The sequence below is a fragment of the Babylonia areolata genome, chromosome 29 (genome assembly GCF_041734735.1).
Source record: "Babylonia areolata isolate BAREFJ2019XMU chromosome 29, ASM4173473v1, whole genome shotgun sequence".
Classification (NCBI taxonomy): domain Eukaryota; kingdom Metazoa; phylum Mollusca; class Gastropoda; order Neogastropoda; family Buccinidae; genus Babylonia; species Babylonia areolata.
In genome coordinates, this window is record NC_134904.1 from 14426575 (window position 1) to 14451574 (window position 25000).

A 25000-nucleotide genomic window follows, 5' to 3' on the forward strand; every position below is an offset into this window, starting at 1 on the left:
TGTTATTTATATTTACATTGTTGTAGGTTAATACTTGTTGATATGCATATACATATTCTCCTTCCCATGACAACTCATTCAATACACACCACAACCTCTTTAGACTTTTTCTTGTAATATACTTTTCCTCTGATACATAACATGAACTTTAAAAAAAAAAAAAAAATTAACACTAATATTTACATGCATTCCCTTTCCTTTATACACTACTTTACTCCTTTCCGTCTAAAAAACACTTATAGTGAATAGACGTTAAACTGAAGAAAACACGCAAAGTTGCATTGAAAACAGTACTAACACACTATCTCTCTTAGTTTACATGAGTAATTTTATACCAGTCCGGATCTTTTAAAAAAATGCACGTTTGTGGTTTTGTGAGTTGATGTTTGTCTGTATGCTTTATACCTATGCTTATTCAACCAGTACAGTCATTCACCATGCATCCTTTGAAATTTAAAGAGAGAGCCTTTTCAAATGCCTTTTAAACAATATTCTGATTCAGCTTTCACCCTCCCCCCCCCCCCCATTCCCCCCCCCTTCCCACCACCACACGCACCTGGTTTCAGTATAGTTCAGAATTTTAGAACCTCATCTCTGCAAACGCATTTGTGATTCCGGTTAACCCACTCAGTACGGCATGTCCTCTCTTCTCCTCTACACAGACCCACCGGATGTCCAGTGGGTGTCTGAATGACCCAACCTTTAGCTTCCGTCGTCAGAATTGTGGTATTCTTTGTCAACAATCACCTCTTCAGTATAAGAGCCTTCCGCTTGCAATATTTTGATGATGGTAATTGGGGTGAAACGCTGTTAACGTCGTCTCTTTCGCCGTTCGTATGGAGAGAGTTAATGGGTGGAACCGCCAGCTGAACTGTCGATATACTGTTTGTGCATTGGCGTGTAAACGGGTTGTGTTTGCTTTACTTGACAGTCGACAAACATTGTTCACGTGTGGAGAACAGTCGGTCAGGTAGGAACACTGGAGGTACATTCTCTGGCTAGATTTTGGTACGAAATCTTTTGACATATTGAGGTACGTGCCGTAGCTATATTGAGGTCCGTGCTGTGGCTATATTGAGGCACATACCTTGGCTATATTGAGGTACATGCCTTGGCAACATTGATGCACATGCCGTGGCTAGATTTTGGTACATAACTTGGACATATTGAGGTATGTGCCGTAGCTATACTGAGGTACCTTGGCAATACTGAGGTACATGCCGTGGCTATATTGAGGCACATGCCTTGGTCATAATTATTGAGGTACATACCTAGGCTATATTGAAGTACATACCGTGGTCACAATTATTGAGGTACGTGCCGTAGCTATATGAAGGTACCTACCTTGGCTATATTGACGTACATGCCGTGGCAATATTGAGGTACGTACCGTGGCTATATTGAGGTACATGCCTGGGCTATATTGAGGTACATGCCTTGGTCATAATTATTGAGGTACATACCTGGGCTATATTGAGGTACATACCTTGGTCACAATTATTGAGGTACATACCTGGGCTATATTGAGGTACATACCTTGGTCACAATTATTGAGGTACGTGCCGTAGCTATATGAAGGTACCTACCTTGGCTATATTGACGTACATGCCGTGGCAATATTGAGGTACGTACCTTGGCTATATTGATGTACATGCCTGGGCTATATTGAGGTACATGCCTTGGTCAGAATTATGGATGTACATACCTGGGCTATACTGAGGTACATACCTGGGCTATATTGAGGTACATACCTTGGTCACAATTATTGAGGTACATACCTTGGCTATACTGAGGTACATGCCTTGGCTATGTTGAGGTGCATGCCTTGGTAATGATTATTGAGGTACATGCCTTGGCTGTAGTGAGGTACCTTCTTTGGCAATGCTGAAGCACATACTTTGGCAAAACCTTAGCTATATTGAGATGGTACCTTGTTTACAATCATGTACACACCCTGGTTATATTAAGGTACATATTTTGGCGATGTTGAGGTACATACCTCTTAGATTGAGGTACATACACTGGCTATAATGAGGTACAGACGAGGCTATATTAACGCTTTGTCAGGCTCTAGTAGGTCTGCACATCTGTTGACCTTGGAGATGGGGAAAAATCTCCACCCTTTACCCACTAGGCGCCGTGACTGGGGTTCGAACCTGGGACCCTCAGATTGAAAGTCCAACGTTTTAACCACTCGGTTCTTGCTGCCTGGGCGCATCGAGCCCGGAAAGTGATGCCGACAGGGTATGATAAAGGCCAGGGGGAAATAAAAATAAAGACGTTCCACAAACTTCATTCTTGATACTTTCATCACACCCATCACAAGCACAGACTATCTGTAGATTAATGTCGCAGAATCCAGATGACTGGCGTTAGTAGCGACATTGGGAGGGACTCAGCTGGCCTACTGGTGGTTGGTGTCCAGACTTTTTAGTTAACAGCGTCTTGAAGCTGGCGGCCGATTCAACGTGAATTTCTGTGTATGTTTATAAAGTTGAAACACGAACTGGAACACCAATAGCAAGCTTATATGCTTTACTATCCACACTTTGTAATTTCTTTAACACGTATTTTGGTGCAGAAAAGAATACCTCTTGTGCATAGGTTAGCTTTGAGCACACTAGCGATGTTGCTAGGTGGATAAGTACAGAGGTATCCTGACCCCAGTGTTTCCTGCTAACAATTTTTAATAAGTTTGAGGCTTTTTCTAGCCTTTGTCAAGAGGTATTCCAAGTGTATATTCCATGTCAGTTTTGATGTGAGATATACGAGAAGGAATTTCACCACTTGTTTGTATTCTATCACTGACCCATCTATTTTAAAAATGGGTAATGTGTCTAGTTATATCCAGCATAATTCATCGATCTGAGAGGGGGATTTTTTTTCATTGTTAGTTTCATCCATATGCATATATCGTCTGCATATTGTACCTTTTCAACATTATTTGATAAAGACTGTGGAAGATCGTGAGTTAAGATGTTGAAAAGTATTGGTGCAATTACCGATCCTTGTGTATTTCTTGCCTTTGTTTTGATTACTCTATTGCTTAAAAAAACTTTTAAATAGTTAAACATGTAACTTGATAAACCAACTGATTTCATTTTATAGAAGCCACCAATGATTCACTGCTGTTTTTTTGCATTTTTTAAAATTTCAAACCATTTACGCCGACATGAATGACAACGGTACCAAATTGGGAGCATTCATCAATAGTTTCCACATTTTTTACACAATCCTCAATCGTATAAACTTTCTTTACGTTGGCTTCAAAACCATACGATCGACCCAAACTTCTATAATCAACATTTTTTAGTACAGAGGCGTGTAGAATGAGGACAGATGGTGCTTGTTGAGAATTGTCTTGATCATTTATGTTTGGATCTGGCTGGATTTCATTTTTTTGGTGTGGTTTACTGGGTGTTTCTGTCTGTGTCAGATCTGTTTGAAAATTTTGTGACTTTTTTTTGCTGCCCCATCATCTGCACCGTTTCAGTGGCATTACTACCACGCCGCTCATTTGGATTCCCCCATACACGGCCACACCCGGGTTCGTCCGTCACAGTTCCAGCGTCGGCAGTCCACAGGGAACCATCGATGTTAGGTCGCCAGGAGGCCACACACCAGAGGAGACCCTGCACTGCTGCTGAGTCACTTCGGTGGTGTTCAGTGGTGCCTGTTCTGATTTAACGTACTTAGGACACCACCTACTTGTGACTTTTGTCCATGGCCTTTCTTGTTCGGGGATTTAGACGTGCTTTTCCCTTGAGCAGCTTTGGTTGTTTCCGAGTGTAGTTTGACGTCATTTGATGATGCATATGTTCTTGTGTTTTTGACGTTGCATGGTGCGCTGTTTTTAGATGTGGGGCCAGGAGCAGCTGCCTTTGGTTTGTTTGTCTTGTGTGTCGGAGTTTTCTTCAAAATTTGAGCATATGTTGTGTTGTTGATGTCGTCGTCGTCGTTGTTAATCAGGGTGTTTCTGATCGGGATGGTTGAGGGTGGTGTCATATTTGATTGTGTTTGAGTTGTTTCGTGATTTAATTCCCCAGCTGAAGATTTTGCTTTCATCCCACCTACTTCCCCGCTTACAGTATATATGAATCTTTCCATGTGTGTCTCCAGTTTCTTTTCTGATTCTTTTAGTAGTGGTCTAAAAGACAATAAATCTGACTGTAGATCTTACACGACACATGCCTTGCTTGCTGTAGAAATGGCGTTCCGTTCTGTGGGTAACTGCCCATTTTTGGTGGAGATCGTGGTGTCAGTGTCCAGTAATAAATTGGAATCATCAATATGCAGTTCAGCACATTCACGACATGAATATTTTCTATTTGTTTTCACGTGTATATTCCGATCTGGTACACAGGTAAGTCAGAACATACCCAGTGGATTTGTCGAAGATAGTCACTGCACTGTATTGAGCGACATCTGTCGGTTTCTCCACAGATGCACTCTTGGTTGATATTTCTCGCCAGTGAATTTACAGCCACATCCTTAGTTTTCCTTAATTTCTTTTTCCGCTCACTGGATTTGTTACTGTTTGGATTTGGGCTTTTTAAGCCTCTAGAACGGGTCATTTTAAAAACTTTCTTTTGTACGTTAATTTAGCTGATTGTCATCATTGCCATCTTGATGACACGTATGGTGTGTGTGTGTCTGAGTGTGCGAGCGCGCGCGCGTACGTGCATGCGTGCGTGTATGCATGTGTTTTGTGTGTGAGCGTTTATTAGTGTGTGTGTGTGTGTGTGTGTGTGTGCGTGCGCGCGTGTTTGTGTGTGTGTGTCAGCGCGCGTGTGTGTTTGTATTCTTCGGGAGAAAAAAAAAAATTCACTTCATGATTTCCCCCTCCCTCCCCCCCTTCACCAGGAAGGAAGCACCACCAGCAACAGCGAGACGTCTGTTCTCGGCGACCTCCGTGATGGACGAACGAAATCGGGACTCTCTGCAGCGTCATCACAGCTTCCTCATGACGCACATCTTCCTGACTGATGACGTCATCCAGCTGCTGTCCAGTGAAAAGATTCTGCCAGAGACCATGATCAAAGACATTCAGGTACTATACCGAGCAGTGATACTGTCATCACAATGTGATTAAGAGAGAGTCTGCTGTTCAGGACAACTTCCTGTTTATTACCGGGAAGTTTTCGCGCATTGATGAAACGATAGTACCATTGGTAATCCACTTTGAATGGTTTTGGACTCTAATTTGAGGGTTGTTTTATGCGAATTCAGTCGCTAATCTAACGTGCCGCCATTTTGCTCTTTCCGGTTTTTGGCCCCGCAAACCATGATATGGTGAACAAAAAAATATGGCGGCCTGAGTTACGACAAGTGCCGGTTCGGGTTCGTGTTATGGGCCATTCCGTGTCGTACTGTGCCTATCTCGTGTTTAGAAGGATTGATTACACGCAGCATGCAGTTTCTAACATGCCTCCATTGCAAAACACACAAACATTGTCATTTAAATTGGTTCCAGAAATTAGGACCCTAAAAATAGGACTTTACGCACATGAGTGCCATGAATGCCGTGTAAGGGGTGTGTTCACACTGGACACTGACGCTGAGAAACTGTCACTCAGCTGTCAGCCAGACACAGCAAAAAATACGAAAAAAGCAACAAAAAACAAAACAAAAAACAAACAACACACACACATCGTTTTACCCTTTTATTATGTTGTTCCACTGCCATTGCTCAAGATATTGTGTTGTATTGTATTGTATCGTATCGCATTGCATTGTGTTGTATTATATGATATTACTCTGTCGCAACAGAGTTACTGAGTGTGTCTTGTGCTTCAATGCTAGGAAACTGACCAATAGTTTACAGCTGCGCCAACAGCATAATGAGAGTTATGTGATCAATGGTCCCTCCATTGCAGTGGACATTCATCAACAGCTTAGTCTTTTAGAAGGACTATGGTTTTTCCATTGCAGTGGGAAGTCATTTACAGCTTTGTCTTTTGTGAAGGACCATGACTGTCAAACTAGGAGGCAAGACTGCACTGGTTCTTAGTACTGCAGCCTTGGGGGCGAGTTGGCCGTTGGAAACGACGGGCGCAATAGCCGAGTGGTTAAAGCGTTGGACTGTCAATCTGAGGGTCCCGGGTTCGAATCACGGTGACGGCGCCTGGTGGGTAAAGGGTGGAGATTTTTTACGATATCCCAGGGCAACGTAATGTACAGACCTGCTAGTGCCTGAACCCCCTTCGTGTGTATACGCACGCAGAAGATCCAATACGCACGTTAAAGATCCTGTAATCCATGTCAGCGATCGGTGGGTTATGGAAACAAGAACATACCCAGCATGCACACCCTCGTAAACGGAGTATGGCTGCCTACATAGCGGGGTAAAAACGGTCATACACGTAAAAGCCCACTCGTGTGCATACGAGTGAACGCAGAAGAAGAAGAAGAAGGCCGTTGGAAACCATCCCAAGACGACTGTCCTAAAACCCTCTTGGCCGCGGGAGTGGGCAAGACACTCTCCACGATAATCAAATTCTAGCCCAGATAGTCAGGACAAGAGTCACTTCCTCTGCTGTTCTGACGGTCATAGTCGGACACGACTGACTGTCATACAAGACTCTCAAACTAGGAAGCAATATTGCACTGGCTTTTTGTGTTCTTAGGGGCGAGATGGGCTTCGGGGACCATCCCTGCTGCCGACTGTCCCAAAGCCAAGAGAGAATCGGATCGAGGCTTTGACGTCAGCAAGGTCTGAACCAACACGTGACTGCTGTGTCTAACAGTGGAACACCTTATGGAGAAATGTTTCAGAATGGTTAAAACGCTTATCCCCCAGTACAGCGTCCATGAGGGTCTGGGTTCGATACCCCTCTCGCCCTTTCTCCCAAGTTTGACTGGAAAATCAGACTGAGCGTGTAGTCATTCTGATGAGACGATAAACCGAAGTCCCGTGTGCAGCACGCATTTGGCGCACTGAAAAAGAACTAATGGCAACATAAGTGTCGTCCTCTGGCAAAATTATGTAGGTTGGAAGAAATCCACTCTGACAGGTAAACAAATAGTGGAGTGATGGCCTAGAGGTAACGCGTCCGCCTAGGAAGCGAGAGAAACTGTTCGAATCACGATATTTTCTCCCCCTCCACTAGATCTTGAGTGGTGGTCTGAACACTAGTCATTCGGAAGAGACGACAAACCGAGGCACCGTGTGCAGCATGCACTTAGCACACGTATAAGAACCCACGGCAACAAAAGGGTTGTTCCTGGCAAAATTTTGTACCAGATCCACTTCGATAGGAAAAACAAATAAAACTGCATTCAAATATTGAGAGAAAGACAAAGAATCCAAAATGAGGGCTGAACGTAGTACGTGATCACCGTGCAAAACCTGTTGTTTTCTACCTCGGGATTTAGTGCCATGTGTGAAGGACACGGATCCATCTAATATCAGTTGATATTTTCTCTCTCTCTCTCTCTCTCTCTCTCTCTCTCTCTCTGTGTCTGTGTGATGAAATGATTTTCATTTTGACCTAAGCATTATTTACTCGATAACTTTTTTGATCGACGAATAGTGCTTTTAAAAAAAAAATATTTTCACCTGTGTACGAATTGGATGTTTTTCGTTGACAAAAGAACAGTTGTAGTAATGATTTTACGTCATGTTTATGTTTAATGGGAGATATAAGGCGCTTTGAATAGCATTTGTACTGTAATATGAACTTTTTACTTTAATTTCACTCTGTTAATTCACCAGTGGCAGTGTAATACATACTGAGAAGTACACCAGGATAAGAGGTAATTGGCATACCAGATGTATGGTGTCTTCTGCTTCTACTTTCAGGACGGAGACACGAAAGAAGAAAGAAACAAACGCCTGCTGAACGCCCTGCGCCTGCGCGGCAACAAGAGTTACAAACGCTTCCGGGAACTGATGTATCGTACCGGCAACTTCTTTGTGGCCGATCTGCTGTGGGAAGAAGGTGTCTTGGTGTTATTGATGCTTTCCCTCCTCCACACCCTTTCCTCCTCACCCCGCCACCCCACGATCCTCGCCCCCCCCCCTCCACTCACCCCCCCACTCCCTCCCCACCTCCCCCCCCGACAGACATATGCAGTTTGGCCAACAGCAAGATGAGAGCTGTATGATCGATGGTTTCTCCACTGCAGTCATGATTTATTTACGGCTTGGTCTTTTGTGAAGGACAATGACTCAAGTCTAGGAGGCACGTCTGCACTGACTCTCGTAGTGCAGTAGCCTTTGGGGGCCAGTTGGCCTTTGGGGATCAACATAACGCCGACTGTCCTAAAGTCCTCTTTGGCTGAGAGAGCGGGGATGTGTCTTTTGGGCAAGACTATACTGTAATCAAATTAATATGCGGTACAGCAGTTGCCTCGTCTGCTGTTCTGACATGGTCATAGTTGGACACGACCGACTATCATACAAAATTGTTCTGCAGTACAGTGCTGTACTCTATGTAATATTGGTTATTTTTGTTGTTTGTTGTGTTTTTTTTTTTTTTACACAATACCCCATTCTACTGTTGTAAAACATACATTAAAAATATATGTATGACTGTACACTCTGTCACACTTTGCACTGCCAAAGTCTGTCACATGCTTTACAGCAGTGACGGTAACACTGTATAGTGGTGTGCTGTGTTGTTTAGACACTTATCTGCCAGTACAGTTTCCATGAGAGTCTGGGTTCGATTCACGATGTCGCCAGTTTGTCCCAAGTTTGACTGGAAAATCGGATGAGAAAATAAACTGAGGTTCCGTATGCAGCGCGCAACTTGGCACACTGAAAAAGAACCCATGTCAACGAGAATGTTGCCCTCTGACAAAATTCTGTAGAATGAATCCACTCTGATAGGTACACAAATATATAGTCATGCACTCAAGGCCTGACAAAGCGCGTTGGGGTTATGCTGCTGGCCAGACATCTGCCTTGCAGATGTGGTGTGGCGTATTTGGATTTGTCCGAACGCAGTGACGCCTCCTTGAGAAACTGAAACTACCGAATAGCTGTCACGTTGCATTCCATCGCGGTGCATCAGATTGTGGGAACAGGTTACTGACAGACAAAAGTTGCATCCATGTATTCAAGGCCTGACTTCTTCTGCGTTCACTCGTATGCACACGAGTGGGCTTTTACGTGTATGACCGTTTTTACCCCGCCATGTAGGCAGCCATACTCCGTTTTCGGGGGTGTGCATGCTGGGTATGTTCTTGTTTCCATAACCCACCGAACGCTGACATGGATTACAGGATCTTTAACGTGCGTATTTGATCTTCTGCATGCATATACACACGAAGGGGGTTCAGGCACTAGCAGGTCTGCACATATGTTGACTTGGGAGATCGTAAAAATCTCCACCCTTTACCCACCAGGCGCCGTCACCGTGATTCGAACCCGGGACCCTCAGATTGACAGTCCAACGCTTTAACCACTCGGCTATTGCGCCCGTCCAAGGCCTGACAAGCGCGTTGGGGGTGTGCTGCCAGTCAGGCATTTGCCAAGCGGATGTGGTGTAGTGTAAATAGATTTGTCCGTACGCAGTGACGCCTCCTTGAGGAACTGAAACTGAACGTGGTGTGTGCAGAGGAAGGGCCAGGGCTGCTGATTGACGAAGAGGAGCTGACGGACAAGTTCTCCAGTTTGATGCACTGCATGCACGACACTCAGAGGAGGAAACTGCTGCACTACCTGGATGCCAAGGTCGGTGAGCAGACAGGCAGACAGACAGATAGACAAAGATAGATACATAAAGATAGATAGACAGATAGATAGATATATAGATAGATATAGGTCGGTGGGCAGATGGCTAGATAGATAGATAGACTGATTGATTGATAGATATAGCTCAGTGGGCAGACAGACAGACAGATAGAAATATATAGCTTGGTGGGCAGACAGACAGACAGAAAGACAGATGGATGTATAGATGGGTAGGTCAATGGGCAGAGAGACCGACAAACTGAGCATACTCAACATGTGATTTTGACCATACCAAGCATGCGGTGTAATTCTGAGCGTAATCAGCATGTGTTGTAGAACTGAGCATGCTGAAAATGTGGCCTAACTCTGAGCAGACCGAGCTCGTGATGTAGAATTCCGAGCATACTGAGCATGTATGTAGTGTACTGCTGAGCCCCGGCACTACATCATGACAGAATCAGGTTTGGCCAGTGGCCACCAGTGATCGGAGTTCGAGCCCCGTTACAGCATGGTGTTGTGTCCTTGGGAAAAAGGCATTATCACTCTTGACTTCCCTCACTCCACCCAAGTGTGAATGGGTACCTGACTTCGGGTCAGGGAAGGTGGTTGGAGGAGAGGATTGGGCCCCGACTTCCTATGGTGTGGAGTGTTGGCCTAGAGGCAACGCCTAGGAAGCGAGAGAATCTGAGCTCGCTGGTTCGAATCACGGCTCAGTCGCCGATATTTTCTCCCCCTCCACTATACCTTAAGTGGAGGTCTGGACGCTAGTCATTCGGACGAGACGATACACCGAGGTCCATAGTGCAGCATGCACTTAGCGCACGTAAAAGAACCCACGGCAACAAAACGGTTGTTCCTGGCAAAATTCTGGAGAAAAATCCACTTCGATAGGAAAAACAAATAAAACTGCACGCAAGAAAAAATACAAAAAAATGAGTGGCGCTGTAGTGTAACGACGCGCTCTCCCTAGGGAGAGCAGCCCAAATTTCACACAGAGAAATCTGTTGTGATAAAAAGAAATACAAATACAAATACAGACACAGATGATATGAATTCACAGCCCCAGGCCGATGACCGTTAAAAAGGCTATGGGACCTTTAACCTTTAACCCCTGAACCGATGACGGTAAAAAATGCTATGGGACCTTTAACCTTTCATCCCTGAACCGATGACCGTAAAAAAAATAAAAAAAGCTATGGGACCTTTAACCTTTAACCCATGGTGACCGATGACCGTTATGAAGGCTATGGAACATTTTAACCCTTCACCCAGATCCGGGAGAAGTCTCTGGTGCTGGCGTGGCGGGAGAGGCCTGCCCAACGCCTGGAGTCTCTGGGGGCCAAGGTGGTGGACTTCAACCAGGAGAGGGGGCTCAGGGACACCGTTGCCGCGCAGGAGAGAAAGGTGAGGCGGCAGGCAGCTTGTCCCGCTTCGTGTGTTCTCTGCCATTGTGTCTGTGCTGTGCTTTGGTCAAGATGCTTGTTTTACAGTGTTAACAAATAATTGTGAAATTGAGTTAGTTAAGTTTAGAACAAACTAATAATTCTTTGCCTCCATCTCCCTCTCTCCTTCACTCTCTCTCTCTCCCCCCCTCTCTCCCCCCCTCTCTCTCTCCGTATCTCTCTCTCCCTCTCTCTCTCCCTCTCTCTGTGTCTCCCTCTCTCTCTCCTTCGCTCTCTCTCTCTCTCTCCTCTCTCTCTCTTCGTCCCTCTCCCTCCCTCTCTATCTGTCTCCCTCTGTCTCCCCCCCCTCTCTCTCTCTCTCTCTCTCTCTCTCTTCCTCTCTCTCTCCCTCTGTCTATATCTCTCTCCCCCTCCCCCCCCCTCTCTCTCTCCGTTGTATTCTTTTCTCTTCAGGTTAGCACTGACCAATTAATTGAATGTTCTGAATTGAACCACATGTGTCTCCATCCCAAGAAAACAAAATACTTGTTAATCACAACAAGACAGAAGACGTCAAAATCTGTCTGTAGACTGCTCGTCAATCCGTATTAATGGCCTGATGATTGAAGAAGTGGACCACTGCAAAATTCTGGGGGTTACAATTGATAACAACCTATCATGGTTACATCATTTTTTTTTTATTATTGTGCAAACAAGTATCAAAAAGTATCTATCAACTATCTAAGATAAAACACTTTTTAAAATCATCATTGTCGCAAGTTATTTTTTTAATGCTTATTTTTATGCTCCCACATTAATTACACATCAACATTATGGGATTCAGCTAGTGAAATTACTCCAAAACCTCTTTTGAGTCTCCATAGACAAGCATTAGTGCTTCTAAAATCCTCATCACTAAATCCTTCTGATTACATAGCTCTGGATATTCTTCCACTAACAGCTAACCTGAAATATAATCAGGCGCTATTCATGTTTAAAATTATGTCTGGCTTTCATGTTTAAAATTATGTCTGGCTTTTCTGCCACCTTCTCTTCAAAATAGATTTGTTATTAACACTCATCGTAATGTACACAAGATTTCTGTACCGTTTCCAAGGATTGATCTATTCAAGTCTAGTCTTTCTTACTCAGGGGGGGTTGTTAATGGAATGAAATGTTATCATGTATAAATGTGAACACAGTTAAAAGCATCTCTGTATTTAAAAACACATATCGTGCATATCTCATGAAAAACCTGTAAACGTGCTTTACATTGTTATGCGGCTAATATTATCCACAATTTCAAATTGATTATTATTGATTATTGCGTTTACACCTGTCTGTCTGTCTCTGCATCTGTCTGTCTACCTGTCTGTTTCTCCGCCCAGTCTTTATTCTTTCTTCTTTTTTTTCATTCTTACTTTCTCTATCCTCCATTACTGTATCATTTGTACATATACTGTGCATATGATTATTGATGTATATAATTATGTGATGTGCATGCTTACTTCTTTTCTCTGTGTGTGTGTGTGTGTGTGTGTGTGTGTGTGTGTGTGAAGAATTTGCTCTTGTGCATGCATTTTTTCTTACCCCCACCCCACCACCACCATTTTTCGTTTTCCTTTTTTTTTTCTTTCTTTCTTGTCAACTTTGCCAAGAGGGAAATAAAATTTCGTTCGTTCGTCCCTCTCTCTCTCCCTCTCTCACTCCCCCCTCTCTCTCTCACCCTCTCTCTCTTCCCACTCTCTATCTCCCTCTACCCCCTTTCTCTGTCCCTTTCTCTCTCTCACCCCCTCTCTCTCCTTCACTCTCTCTATCCCTCTCCCCCTCTCTCTCTCCCCCCTCTCCCTCCTCCTCTCTCTCCTTCTCCCTCTCCCTCTCCCGCTCCCCCCTCTCTCTCTCCCTCTCTCACCCTCTCCTTACCGCCCTCTCTCTCTCCCTCTCTCTCTATCTCTCTCTCTCTCTGTGGCGGCGGTGGTCAGATCAAGGCCCAAGAGGGTCAGCTGCGGGCGGAGGAGGACAAGGTCCGTGCCGTCAGACTGGAACTCTCCTCCCTTCAGCAGCAGGTGAAGGTGCTGAGGCAGGACCACGTGGCCCAGCTGGCCACCCAGTCCCGCTTCCAGGACGCCAACATGCTGACCATCACCCGCCTCAAAAACAGGTGCGTGCGTGTGTGCGTGTGTGTGTGTGTGTGTGTGTGTGTGTGTGTGTGTGTGTGTGTGTGTGTGTGTGTGTGTGCGAGTGTGTGTGTGTCAGTGTGTGTGTGTGTGTCAGTGTGTGTTTGTTTGTGTGTGTGTGTGTGTGGGAGGGGGGGGGGTGAGGGCGGAGGGGGGTTGGGAGGGAGGGGAGGATGGGGGTGGCGTAGGTAATGATGGTGGTGATTGTGGGAGGTGGTGTGGCTAGTGTTTAGTGTGGGTGTGGGTGTGAGCGAGTGTGTGTGTGTGTGTGTGGGTGGGGGGGGGCTGATGGTGGTTGTGGTGGTAGGGAGGTGGTGTGGCCGGTGTGGGTGTGGGCGTGGGCGCGGGTGTGTGTGGGGGGGGGGGGTGTGGAGGCGGGGGGGGGGGAGGTGATGGTGGTGTGGCCGGTGTTTAGTGTGGGTGTGGGCGAGTGTGTGTGTGTGTGTATGCTTCGTTCGTTCGTTCGTTCTTTAGTTTAACGTCTTTTCACTGTAAGTGATGTGTGTATGCCTCTGTGTGTGTGTGTGTGTGTGTGTGTGTGTGTGTGTGGGAGGGAGGGGGGCCAGGGGGGGAGGGGGGGGGGGCGAGGGGGATGGTGGTGGTAGGAAGGTGGTGAGGCCTGTGTGTGTGTGTGTGTGTGTGTGTGTTCATGTACCATATCTATGTTTTATATGTACATATGAACACAAACACACACTAGCATCTCTCTTTCTCTCTACTATGTACACACACAAACACACAATATATATATATATATGTGTGTGTGCGTGTGTGTGTGTGTGTGTGTGTGTGTGTGTGTGTGTGTGTGTGTGATGGGGGTGGGAGGTGGTGGTTAAGGGGGATATGCAGAGAATGGATAAACTAGAGCAGTGGAGTCAACCATTCGTAAATAAATGTGTAACATCAATTTACAACATAAACAACAAGAAAAAATAAAATCAAATATCGGTAGGTCGCATCATATAATCGCTTCCAGCGGAGTATGTATCAAGGATTCAGCAATTTCAGTCAGCAATAATTGATTGAACATTATTTCTTTCATGTATTGTTCTGAACGTTTTTCTAACTTTACAAGACTTTTGAACTAACCTGACAAATTATCATTTGACACTGAAACAAAATATGATTTCGTGTGATCTGTTTACCACATATACAATAAACGTTTTTGTTACACTCTGTCTTGAAAGCGTTCAGTCTTATACGAGACAACAGAGAAATCACCAGTCTATGATACTACGATGGGAAATCCATCATGTTGTGTTGTGTAATTGCAGTTGTAAACCACTTTTTGTCTTGAAAGCGTTCAGTCTTATACGAGACAACAGAGAAATCACCAGTCTATGATAGTACGATGGGAAATCCATCATGTTGTGTTGTGTAATTGCAGCTGTAAACCGCTTTTTGTCTTGAAAGCGTTCAGTCTTATTTGAGACTCTTAACAGAGAGGTTACCAGTCTATGGTAGTAACCCAGATACCATGCAAACGTTTTTAAAACGTTTTATTTTGGTTCACTTGGTTTTGTGGTTGACTGGTTCTAGGTAAAATATTAATGTTTAAAAAACGTTTACCGAAATGAGCAAAAGTACATTTAAAAAATGTCTTCCGTGAACGTTTTTTAGACGTCTACGTTGGCATTTTATAAACGTTTTTAACTCACTCAGTACGGCCAGTCCTCTCTTCTCCTCTAAACAGACCCCTCGGATGTCCAGTGGGTGTCTGAATGACCCAACCTTTAGCTTCCGTCGTCAGAACTGTGGTATTCTTTGTCAACATTCACCTCTTCAGTATAAGAGCGTTCCGCTTGCAATATTTTGATGATGGTAATTGGGATGAAACGCTGTTAACGTCGTCTCTTTCGCCGTTCGTATGGAGAGAGTTAAAATGTTTGCATGCTATCAGGGACGATGGGAAATCCATGATGTTGTGTTGTGTAATTGTAGTTGTAAGCCGCTTTTCATTTGGGTATGAAATCCTATCATCAACACAAGCTTGAGATCTGCTCCATATTGAAGACTCGAAAAGTCTGCAGTATTTTGAAAGTGACAGTTGGAAAAAAATTCATATGTAAAAAGTGGTTGGTTTTTTTTTGTGGCCTCAGTTGCATGCAGGTCATGGAGCACCAGAACGTGGTGGTTTTTTTTCTTTTTTTTTTTTTTTTTTTGTGCTTTCACACGCCTTCTTCATTGGCCAAAAAAAACCAAAAACCTTTTTTTCCTTCTGTTTTCTTTCGGTGTTTTTTTTTTCTATATAACATGTCAGTTTTCGATTAATACATGTAAATACATCTAAATGTATTCAAAGTAGTATTCTTCCGAATACACTAAGTTCTTTGTCTGAATATTCAGTTTTCATGGACAATTTCAGTGAATATTTTAACATTTTACATGTGTTTTCAGTTGTCTGTGATTTAGTTTGCTCTGATGTGAGTGTGTAGATTCTGTATGTGAGATAATCATCGAAATCATCTTAGTATAATACATATACGTCGAAAAACATGCAATTAGATCAACATTAATTATTGGAGGAAGGGAGAAAAAAAAAAGGAGAAGAAGAAACAAAAAGGAAAGTTGATGCTCGGACATGAGGCAGGTTCCGCCCTCCCCCGAAACGACGCACAGTGATTGTTCTTCTGCCGGACGCATTGATCAAGGACGCTCGCCACATCGTCCTCAGGACAACTCGTCGTATAACACATGAAAGTAAATGACATACTTGACATTATACCATGCGCATTGTCGATATTTTACATATACTCATTCGGCCAGTCCGTGAAATAAATACAAGTATTTAGCAATAATGATACAAATAAAAGATACGAAAGTGAATATGTGAAAGGTGTTTGCGTACAGTGTGTGTGTGTGTGTGTGTGTGTGTGTGTGTATGTGTGTGTGTGTGATCTTTTTTTTACATTTACTAACATGGATTCAGTTGACTTTTGAGGCCTAGCTCTCTTTCAAAAATGCATTGTATAGAGAGGGAGGACTCAGTTTAAAAAAAAAATGCTTATACACATTTTGCTTACAAGGATTATCTAATTGATGTATTTGTAATTTCCAAGCAGGCCTTCTGATTTGTTAATACCAAAAAGTATATCAGTTATTGAAACTTTCAATCTAAGATCTGTTTTTAAATTGATCAATTTTTCTATGTAACACCAAAAACTGCTTACAAGTGGACATTCAAAGAAAAAGTGTTCAATGTAATCGACTGTGTCTGGACAATAAGAACATTTATTATTTTCTTTTTCTTTCATTTTACAAAGAAGATTTGTTGGATAAATGTTGTGTAGAATTTTCCATTGAAGAACTTTTAATCGTACTTCTTTTGTAACATCATTGGCTCTTGACCATGCTGACTTATCTAAATGTATGCCAAATTTTCTTAACCAAAGTTTTTCCGCAATTGGGGTTACTATTTCTTCATTTTCAAGTAATATATTCTTAATAATTCTAGGTTTTGTGTTACACATGCTAACCTCACATACATTGGATTCTGTATTTTTTTCCCCCTTTCTGTATCCACTGAATCCATGTTTTGGGGAGAAAATGGATAAGAAGATTATATTCAAGCATCAGGTTTGCTTTGTTCTGTCCAATTTGTCTTTGTACTTCTTCTAAAGTAAGTATTCTGTTTCCACTTGCATGAATTACATCTTTAATCAGTTCTATCCCATTTGCTTGCTATATTTGAAAAAATAACGTTTTGTTTTTGTATGTGATCAAAGAGTTGTTGAATAGCATCTGATTCTGGAAGTTGCTGCTGTTTATTATATTGTGTGTTGCTAAAGATTTGTTTTCTAAAAAGGTAGTTACTATACTCCGCCAGAACACATTATCAATTCTATCTAAACCCTTGACGTCTCTTATTTTACAGTTGATATGGAAAACCCTGTTATATTTTGCAAGTTTTCCAACATGCCATTTCGGTATTAAGCACCAGTTTTGCTCTTCATTTACTTCATGAAGTTTTCCTGCCCACTGTAAATTAAAGCATTTTTGTAAAGTAATCATATTTATCGCCTCCAGCATTGTATTCAGCTTCCATGACTTTCCGTTTTACCTTTTCAAATGCCTTTCCATTACTTTGTTTTTTCTGCCATAGAAACCTGTAAAAAGTGGTGTTCATTTTGCATAGAATACTGTGTGGAAGACCAATGGACTTCATTTACGTAAATTAACTGACTAATCAAAAAAGTCTTTATAACTACTACTTTACCTTGAATACTGAGATCACGCTTACTCCATTCATTTATCAATGTATTAATATGGTCTATTCTTTGTGCCCAATTATCTGCAATTTCCTGTGCCGTCTTATCTGCTTGAAAATAAATACCTAAGATTTTAATTTTACTGATTAAAGTAAATGGAAGAACTTCATTTCCGTTATGCTGACCAATCCTCATTGCCTTCGTTTTTTCTATGTTCAATTTCGAGCCAGAGAATCTTTCGAATGCCGTAAATATTTCTAAAGCCTTCATCATGTCTTCTGTATTTCTAAGGAACAAAGTAGTATCATCAGCCATTTGTTTGATTTTTAAGTGAGTTGGATTACCGTTACCAGAACATGAGGGTACTTTAATGCCCACGATTGTATGATTTCTAATTTTTATAGCGAGCAATTCTACAGCCAAAACAAATGCTAGTGGAGAAAAGGGGCATCCCTGTCTAATTCCACACGTTACTGCAAAAGGTTCAGAAATCCAACCTCCGTGGTTGATGCAGCTGGAAGAGCCATTATTTAAAACGTGAACCCATCTTTGGAAGTCTGGTCCAAAGCCGAAAACCTGTAAAAGAAACGTTTTAGATATGGAATCGAATGCCTTACAGTAATCAATGGCTAGTAAATACCCGGTTTCATTCCGCTTACTTAAATAATTTATAACATAGTCAATAGATCTTATAATTGGTGCAATATTTCCTCCTTTAATATAACCCACTTGGTCGTCGTGAATTAGTTTACGTACTACTTTACTAAGTCTTTCTGATAAAACTTTCGCTAGTATCTTATAATCAGAATTGGTCAAAGTGATAGGTCGCCAGTTTGTTAATCTCTCTCTAATTCTTTCCCTTTGTGTAGTAACGTAATTACCCCTTGTTTTGTGTATAAGACAGTTCACCTTTATGAAAAGAATCAACAAAAGAACTTGTTACTATTCTGCCTAGTTTAACCCAAAAGATTTTAAAAATTCTATCGTAATTCCGTCATATCCAGGAGCGGAACCATTTTTCAAGTTTCTTAAAACCATGGTCGTTTCTTCTATTGTAACCAGTCCTTCACATGAAGCGGACCCATCTTCGTCTAAGCGTGGGAAAGTTTCAGTCTCTAGAAATATGTTAGTTTCGTGTTGTATGTTGTCAGATGTGGTTGTTTGGTTGTATAGATTTTTGTAAAATGCAACCTGCTCTTGAAGTATATTGTTCTGATCAGTTATTGTTTCCCCCGTTTCCTTACGCAGCCTTGTTATGACTTTTCTCTTTCCTCTAGCTTTTTCTAAATTACAGAAGTACTTAGTGTTGCGTTCCCCGTCTTCAATCCATTTACTCCTTGATCGTATCTGTGCACCCTTTGCTTCGTTTAGTCGCAGCAGTTCTAATTTTTGTTTTAAGTGTATGAAATTAGTTTGTGTTTTCTCGTTTGTAGGATCTTTAATCAGCTTTTCCCCCTCCTCTAAAATCTACATGTTTAGCTTTCGGGACTCATTTCTTCGTTGACAAGATAATCCTTTACCAAATTCGCTACAAAAATTTCTTATTTTGACTTTGCACATTTCCCATCTATCTAAATCTGTCAAATAGTCTGTACCGTCATTGTTTAGCTGTCTGTCAAGTAAGTCATTCATTCTTTGTACGAAAGTGTCATTCTTTAAGAAACTATTATTGAACTTCCAGTATCCTGGACCACGTGAAAATTCATTGTCACTAAATTCTATTAGAACAGCTTTATGATCTGAATTAGGGACTATAATATGTTCGCACATTACTAGATGATGTATCATGCTTTCTGATATAAAGCAATTGTCAAGGCGACGGGCTACAAATGGATTGCTGCGACACCAGGTAAAGTCTTGTTCTTTCATGTGGAACATTCTCCAGGTGTCAGTTAAATTAAGAACATTTTTTAAAATCTATTAAGTTCCTGAATTTCATTTTCTCGATGAGGTGGACCCAATATAACGTCAAGGTTGTTGTCAAGAACACAGTTAAAGTTACACACAAAATAAAGTTGTTGTCACTAAAGTCATTACAGTGTTGCTGAAGTTCTGTAAAAAAAAAAGGAAAAAAAGAAAGAAAAAAAGCCAAAAAAAAGCCGCTTTTTCTGAGGCATTGTTTGGAGCGTATATATTTGCTAGATGAAAATTACATTTCTCGTGTGAGACTAAGACGATTAAGATTCTGCTTTGTGCCATTTCTAATTTTACTCTCACAGTGAACTGTTTTGCAATTAAGATTACTGTGACTTCTCCCTTACTTCTGTTTGTTCCTTCATGATAAAAGATTTCCCCTCCCCACTGTTTTTCCCATACAGGTAAGTCGCTATGAGTTATGTGGGCCTCTTGTAGACAAACAATATTGAACTTGTTGCTTTTCAAATATTGAAAAAGTGATAATCTTTTAATTTTGTTTTTTAATCCTCTACAATTCAATGATCCTGTGCGTAACTTATCCATGAGAGAATGAGATTAAACTATTGTTTGCTTGTTCATTTTTCTGTTCATATGCCTGTTTGTGTGCTCTGCGTGTTTGCATGTATAGTTGACAATCTGGTTCCGTATTTCCGTGATTGTTATCCATTTTAAGTCGTCGAATCATGAGGTGTGATCAAAACTCGTAGTCCGTTGTTCAAAGCCAGTCCGTCATCAAAAGGTCAGTCCAGGTCAGTGCTAGAAGCTAGCGAAACACCTCCACGTCTGGAGCCCCACGGCGGTCAGACCGCCCGCCTTCCCGTCTGGATTGTTTACTGTCACCCCTTCCCTCAGGGCTGTTCTCCCGAGACCGACGACGCTTGGGGGTCTCCGAGCAGTGACGAGGGGGACTCCTCAGTTCCAATGAGGTGCTCAGCGTTGCCTGTCGAGTTGAGGGTCGTCCCCTGGATTGTCTGTCCTTTTTTGTCACTCTCTGTCCTTCCTCACTCTGCGCTTCACTTTGATCCTCCTCATTCACGCCTGTCTCACTCTCACTCTCCCTTCTTGGCTTATCCGAAGCAGAAAACTCGCAGGTAGAGTCCCCCCCTTTATGCCCTGTCTTTCTGCAAGCCCTACAAACAACGTCTTTTTCACAGACAGAATTGTGATGGCCTTGCTCCAAGCAGTTGGAACACACTACTGGCTTTCTCGCTAGCTTCTGTTCTTTATGGAAAACTTTAGCTGTGAAAAAGCTTACTTTAAGAGTGTTTTCCAGAGGCACAGTTGGGACTGTCACAAACACGAATCTTCGCCCAGTTAAAAACCGGGTAAGTTAGCTCGCATCCCGCTTTCAGAAGGGAGTGCTGTATCTCACTATCAGCAACGGATATAGGGATGTTGTCAATGAAAATTATAATGGTTGGCTTTTCCTCTCCAGATTCGTCTCTTAGGATGTACGGGTTAGTGTTAGATGATTGCAGTACCGTACCTCTTATGCGTGTCCCTTGAATGAGAAGCTGGGACCTTGCCTCTATCGTAGCGGGGTACAGCCTCCACAGCCCATTGATCTCCTGGGCACCCACCATCGAACCTTGTCCTGCAACTCGCTCCGCAGCCAGGCACATCTCCAACACCGTAGCGCGCTTGTTTCTGGAATCAGGGATGTCTCTCAGTTGTCTTTAAGAAGACAGGCTTGACACTTGCAGACCCGGTCATATCTACAAAAAGAAAAAAAGAGCGAACACGACGGACGGCAAAAGAAAACTTCGAAAAGCCGAATACGATTTTGAACAGTCGCAACGGTTTCGCCGCACTGAGACAGGGAAAAAAGCAGTGTTGAAACTGGAACACAAGTCAGCTTGCATTCGGTGTGTGAGAGCACAGCAAAACGTGACCGCTCGGTACGGCTGTCGCACACCGAATGATCTGTTCTCTATTCTTTGTGCATCCCTTTTTTTTTACTGCTCTGTCGGCCATTTCATTATACCAAAAAAATCGACCTGTGTCAACAGAGGAGAACAGAGAAATATTTCATTATTTTATTTCAGATACCTCTGATGGATGCGGAAAAACGATTTTCATGTGCCAGGTTTGGGTGAATCGTTGAGCTGTGGGTGTTCATGTGTGTGTGTGTGTGTGTGTACAGTAACCTCTGAATCTGTAAGAACTCGGCTGAGGTGTTTTTTTCAAACGAAGCTGGAAGCCTTGACTTTTCCGTACATCAGGTGGGAAAAAAAGTAGTTATTTTATTCATAATTTAATGGTCTGTGGTGAGACTCTGGAAAAAGGAGAGGTGATTCGAACATATTGACAAGGAGTTTGACGTCATCCCTTAGTCACGTCACGATATGGACTATTACGCCATGGCTTGGCCAGCGGGGGAAAAATGAACAGCTGGCTGGACAGTGCTAATGTGTGCAAGAAACTCAGCACAAACTATCTTCCAAGAGGTTGGAAGGGCATCGAGGTGGTGGGACAACCCAAGAACAGCTGGCTGGATTTAACCATGTGCTTGGAACTTCGTACAAACATCGCCTCATATGAGGGACTGGAAGGGTGTCAATTGAGGTGGTGGGACTACCCAAGGACACTGGAAGGACAAAGGAGCTTACGGAAAGAGGAGCTGACAGGACGAGGAGCTGACAGTGGGGCTGGGCTCCAAGCTGACCGGCTGAGAGGACCCACGGAGTGGAGGGATCCCCCTGTTGGGACTGGTGTCTCAGTTCAACGATGGAGGAGGTGCCCAAGTGTCTCACCTGAGTTGTGTGGGTGGGCGTACGCTTGCTTATTGAAGGAACACTGTGAGTAGACGACGTGTTACTGGCCGGCCGACAAGTTCGATCCTGTGGTTTGGATCGCGTCGACAAAACGAAGTAGTAGACAAACTGTGCAGGATTAAAAGGGACTCGCGACGCCTACTAAAACTAATGAAGACATTCAACAGAGGTGACATGGTCGTAACAGAGGTGACATGATCGACGTATGCAAATACGTCCACAGAACTTATGACACAGATCGACCAGTGCTCCACCTCTTCCAAGGCAGGGATACCCGGGGGAACAGCCTTAGGCCTTAAGCTGGCCAAGGGACACTGCAGGCTGAACCTACGTGCTGGCTACTTTCCCAACGTGTCGTCACAGTCTGGAATAGCCATCCTGACAGTGTTGTAACCGCCCCATCCCTCAGCACGTTCAGAAACAGGCTGGATGCACACTGGAGGAGTGTACCCACTCTCTGCGACCCAGAATGATACCACGAGTCTGTGCCACACATGCCACACACAGTCTAATGTGTAGTAATTTCTATTTCCTGGAACAGTGAACAGGCCTGTTAGGCCTTCTACACCGCAAGAATCAAGTATCAAGTAAGAAAGTAGTAAGTAACAAATCAAACCATTTTTCACTTTTTTTTTTCTTCTTCTTTTTTTTTTTTTTTTTTTTTTTAAACCAGTAAAACAGGGTTGTTAACTTCTGGAATAAACTGCCCAGTAACATTGTCCCTGCATGAAAACTTATAAGTATTAAGAATTTGCTCGATAAACACAGGAAGGATTATGGCTTCCAAGATAATTTCTCCATAGGACGCTAGGCATAACAGTAGTAAGTGTGCACTCTCATAAAAAGTTATTTAAATCTTTTTTTAAATAGAAAAGAAGATTGAAAAAAATCCGAATGGTCAGGCAAAGTGCTAATAAAGCCTAAAAGCCATGACACTTGATATGATTTGATATGATATGACGTTAGGAAAGAAACTGATACAGACGTACAAAATATTTAATGTGTTTGACGATGTAAACAAAGCATGCTTTTTTGTACTACAAAGGTAGACACTACAAGAAACAGCAATATTTAAAAACAAAATATTTAAACAATATTCCAGAACAAATTTCAGAAAGTTTACATTTAGTAACAGAGTAACAAATTACTGGAACAAATTAACAAACAATATTAAACGTGCACCTAGTATAAATACTTTTAAGAACCTCATAGATAAACATGAGTTATTAACAAAAACGAAATACGATTTTGATGGATAAAATGACTGAGCTAGTCAACGAACTGACCAATAATAAAAAGGTGTAAAATCTGAAGGGGCACAAAAAGCCAAAAATGGCTAAGTTGTATATATAACAACACCCCAAATCCTGATCCTGATCAACAAAACAAAAAAAACCCATAATGAGGCGAGAATGAGTGTGGGTGAAAGAATAGACAAACGTTATGGTTTTAATATATTTAAAAAAAATCTTTCGTGTAATTATATTAGGCTCAGGTGTAATTCCTTGCATCTCCTTGTTTGCTGAGAGAGTGAGAGACTGAAGACTGTGAACTCGCTATTTCGTTTCCATACGGTTTGTGGTCTGTCTCCTCACTCACTTAGCAACAGCAGTTTCATTCCATTTCTCATGTATGCTATTCGTTTTCAGACTTAAAAAAAAATATATATATAATTTCTTAGAATCTTTATGGTTAATAACATCTTTGGCGCAAAATGAACTCCAGTGTGTGTGTGTGTGTGTGTGTGTGTGTGTGTGTGTGTGTGTGTGTGTTGTGCTTGAGCTATAAGTCGTTATGGCTGTATGCCATTCGAGACGGAATTATGAATGATTGCAGCTGTTGACAGATCTTGTACTTTGTCAGACCAAATAGAGACAGAATACAGTATCATGTAATTTTGTTTCGAGATCGTCATACTTTTGTCACGTTGTTGACGGCGTCATTTGTGTTCTTCTCATTCTGTTTTGTTTTTGTGAGCCATGTTTTTTTTTCTTCTTCTTTTTTCTTTTTTTCTTTTCTTTGCTGGGTCAGTGGGTGTAGTCTTTGTGGCATCAGAGGTCTACTGACTTTGCCAGATGGTGTTTCAAATCCTGGATGCTTCAACTTGCGTCTGCATATGTCTCATGTGTGACCGTTTTGTGTCTGTCTGCGTGTTTGTGTCTGTCTGCGTGTGTGCGTCAGTTACCTTTTTTTTTTCTTCGAGTTCTCTATCCAGTGCCCCTGCGGTGCCTTGCTGTTGACGGGCAGACTCTCTTCCAGCGAAGAAATGCACGCACACTGACAAGGAGGATATAATTTCACTCGTTTTTGTTGTCTTGTTTACCATTTCCGTACTGAGTGTCACACTGACGAAGAAAGTTGAGGTCCAATTTGGGTTAAATTTTGCCTGTCTGAAAATCAATATCATTTTACTGAGTGCAGACTGAAATCATACACATACACACACACACACACACACACACACACACACTCTCTCTCTCTCTCTCCTTCCCTGAAATATCCCATGACAGATAGTTCATAATAGCTAGATGTTTGCACTGATATATAGTTAATACAGCTTTTTTCCATGAAGATACTCTGCAATGTTTTATGTTTGATAAATTCATATTTATTTAAAAACACAACAATGTTCAACTATCAATGCTAAAGTCATAACTTGACAATGTTTACCATTAAATCCCTTAGTCTTCTGGTTATAGTTAATTTGTTTTCAGGCAATATTAGGTACCACAGAAATATGAAGTCAGCTCGTGAAAGGCGTGGGGTTTCTGAAGCACAGACAAGTATCGCTTCTCGGCCTTTTGGCTAAGATCAAAGTGTAGTATCTGTTCTTATCAGCTTAATATCTGATACGCCCTCTACC

At 42.4% G+C, this 25000-nt stretch overlaps 1 protein-coding gene and 1 non-coding gene across 2 annotated transcripts in view; both read left to right on the forward strand.

The window, feature by feature from the left end:
* LOC143274784 (uncharacterized) overlaps positions 1-25000 on the forward strand; it is a 63898-nt gene that overhangs the window by 6309 nt on the left and 32589 nt on the right. The window contains exons 2-6 of the mRNA XM_076578711.1: positions 4864-5050; positions 7802-7940; positions 9564-9679; positions 10952-11083; positions 13044-13222. Coding sequence (XP_076434826.1) covers positions 4916-5050; positions 7802-7940; positions 9564-9679; positions 10952-11083; positions 13044-13222 — 701 coding nt within the window. The 5' untranslated portion in view covers positions 4864-4915. The remainder of the gene's footprint in view (positions 1-4863; positions 5051-7801; positions 7941-9563; positions 9680-10951; positions 11084-13043; positions 13223-25000) is intronic.
* The window catches only part of LOC143275149 (U2 spliceosomal RNA), a 193-nt gene continuing 115 nt past the window's right edge, over positions 24923-25000 (forward strand). The window contains exon 1 of the small nuclear RNA XR_013053398.1: positions 24923-25000. This exon is cut by the window's right edge and continues 115 nt beyond it. This is a non-coding gene — a small nuclear RNA (U2 spliceosomal RNA).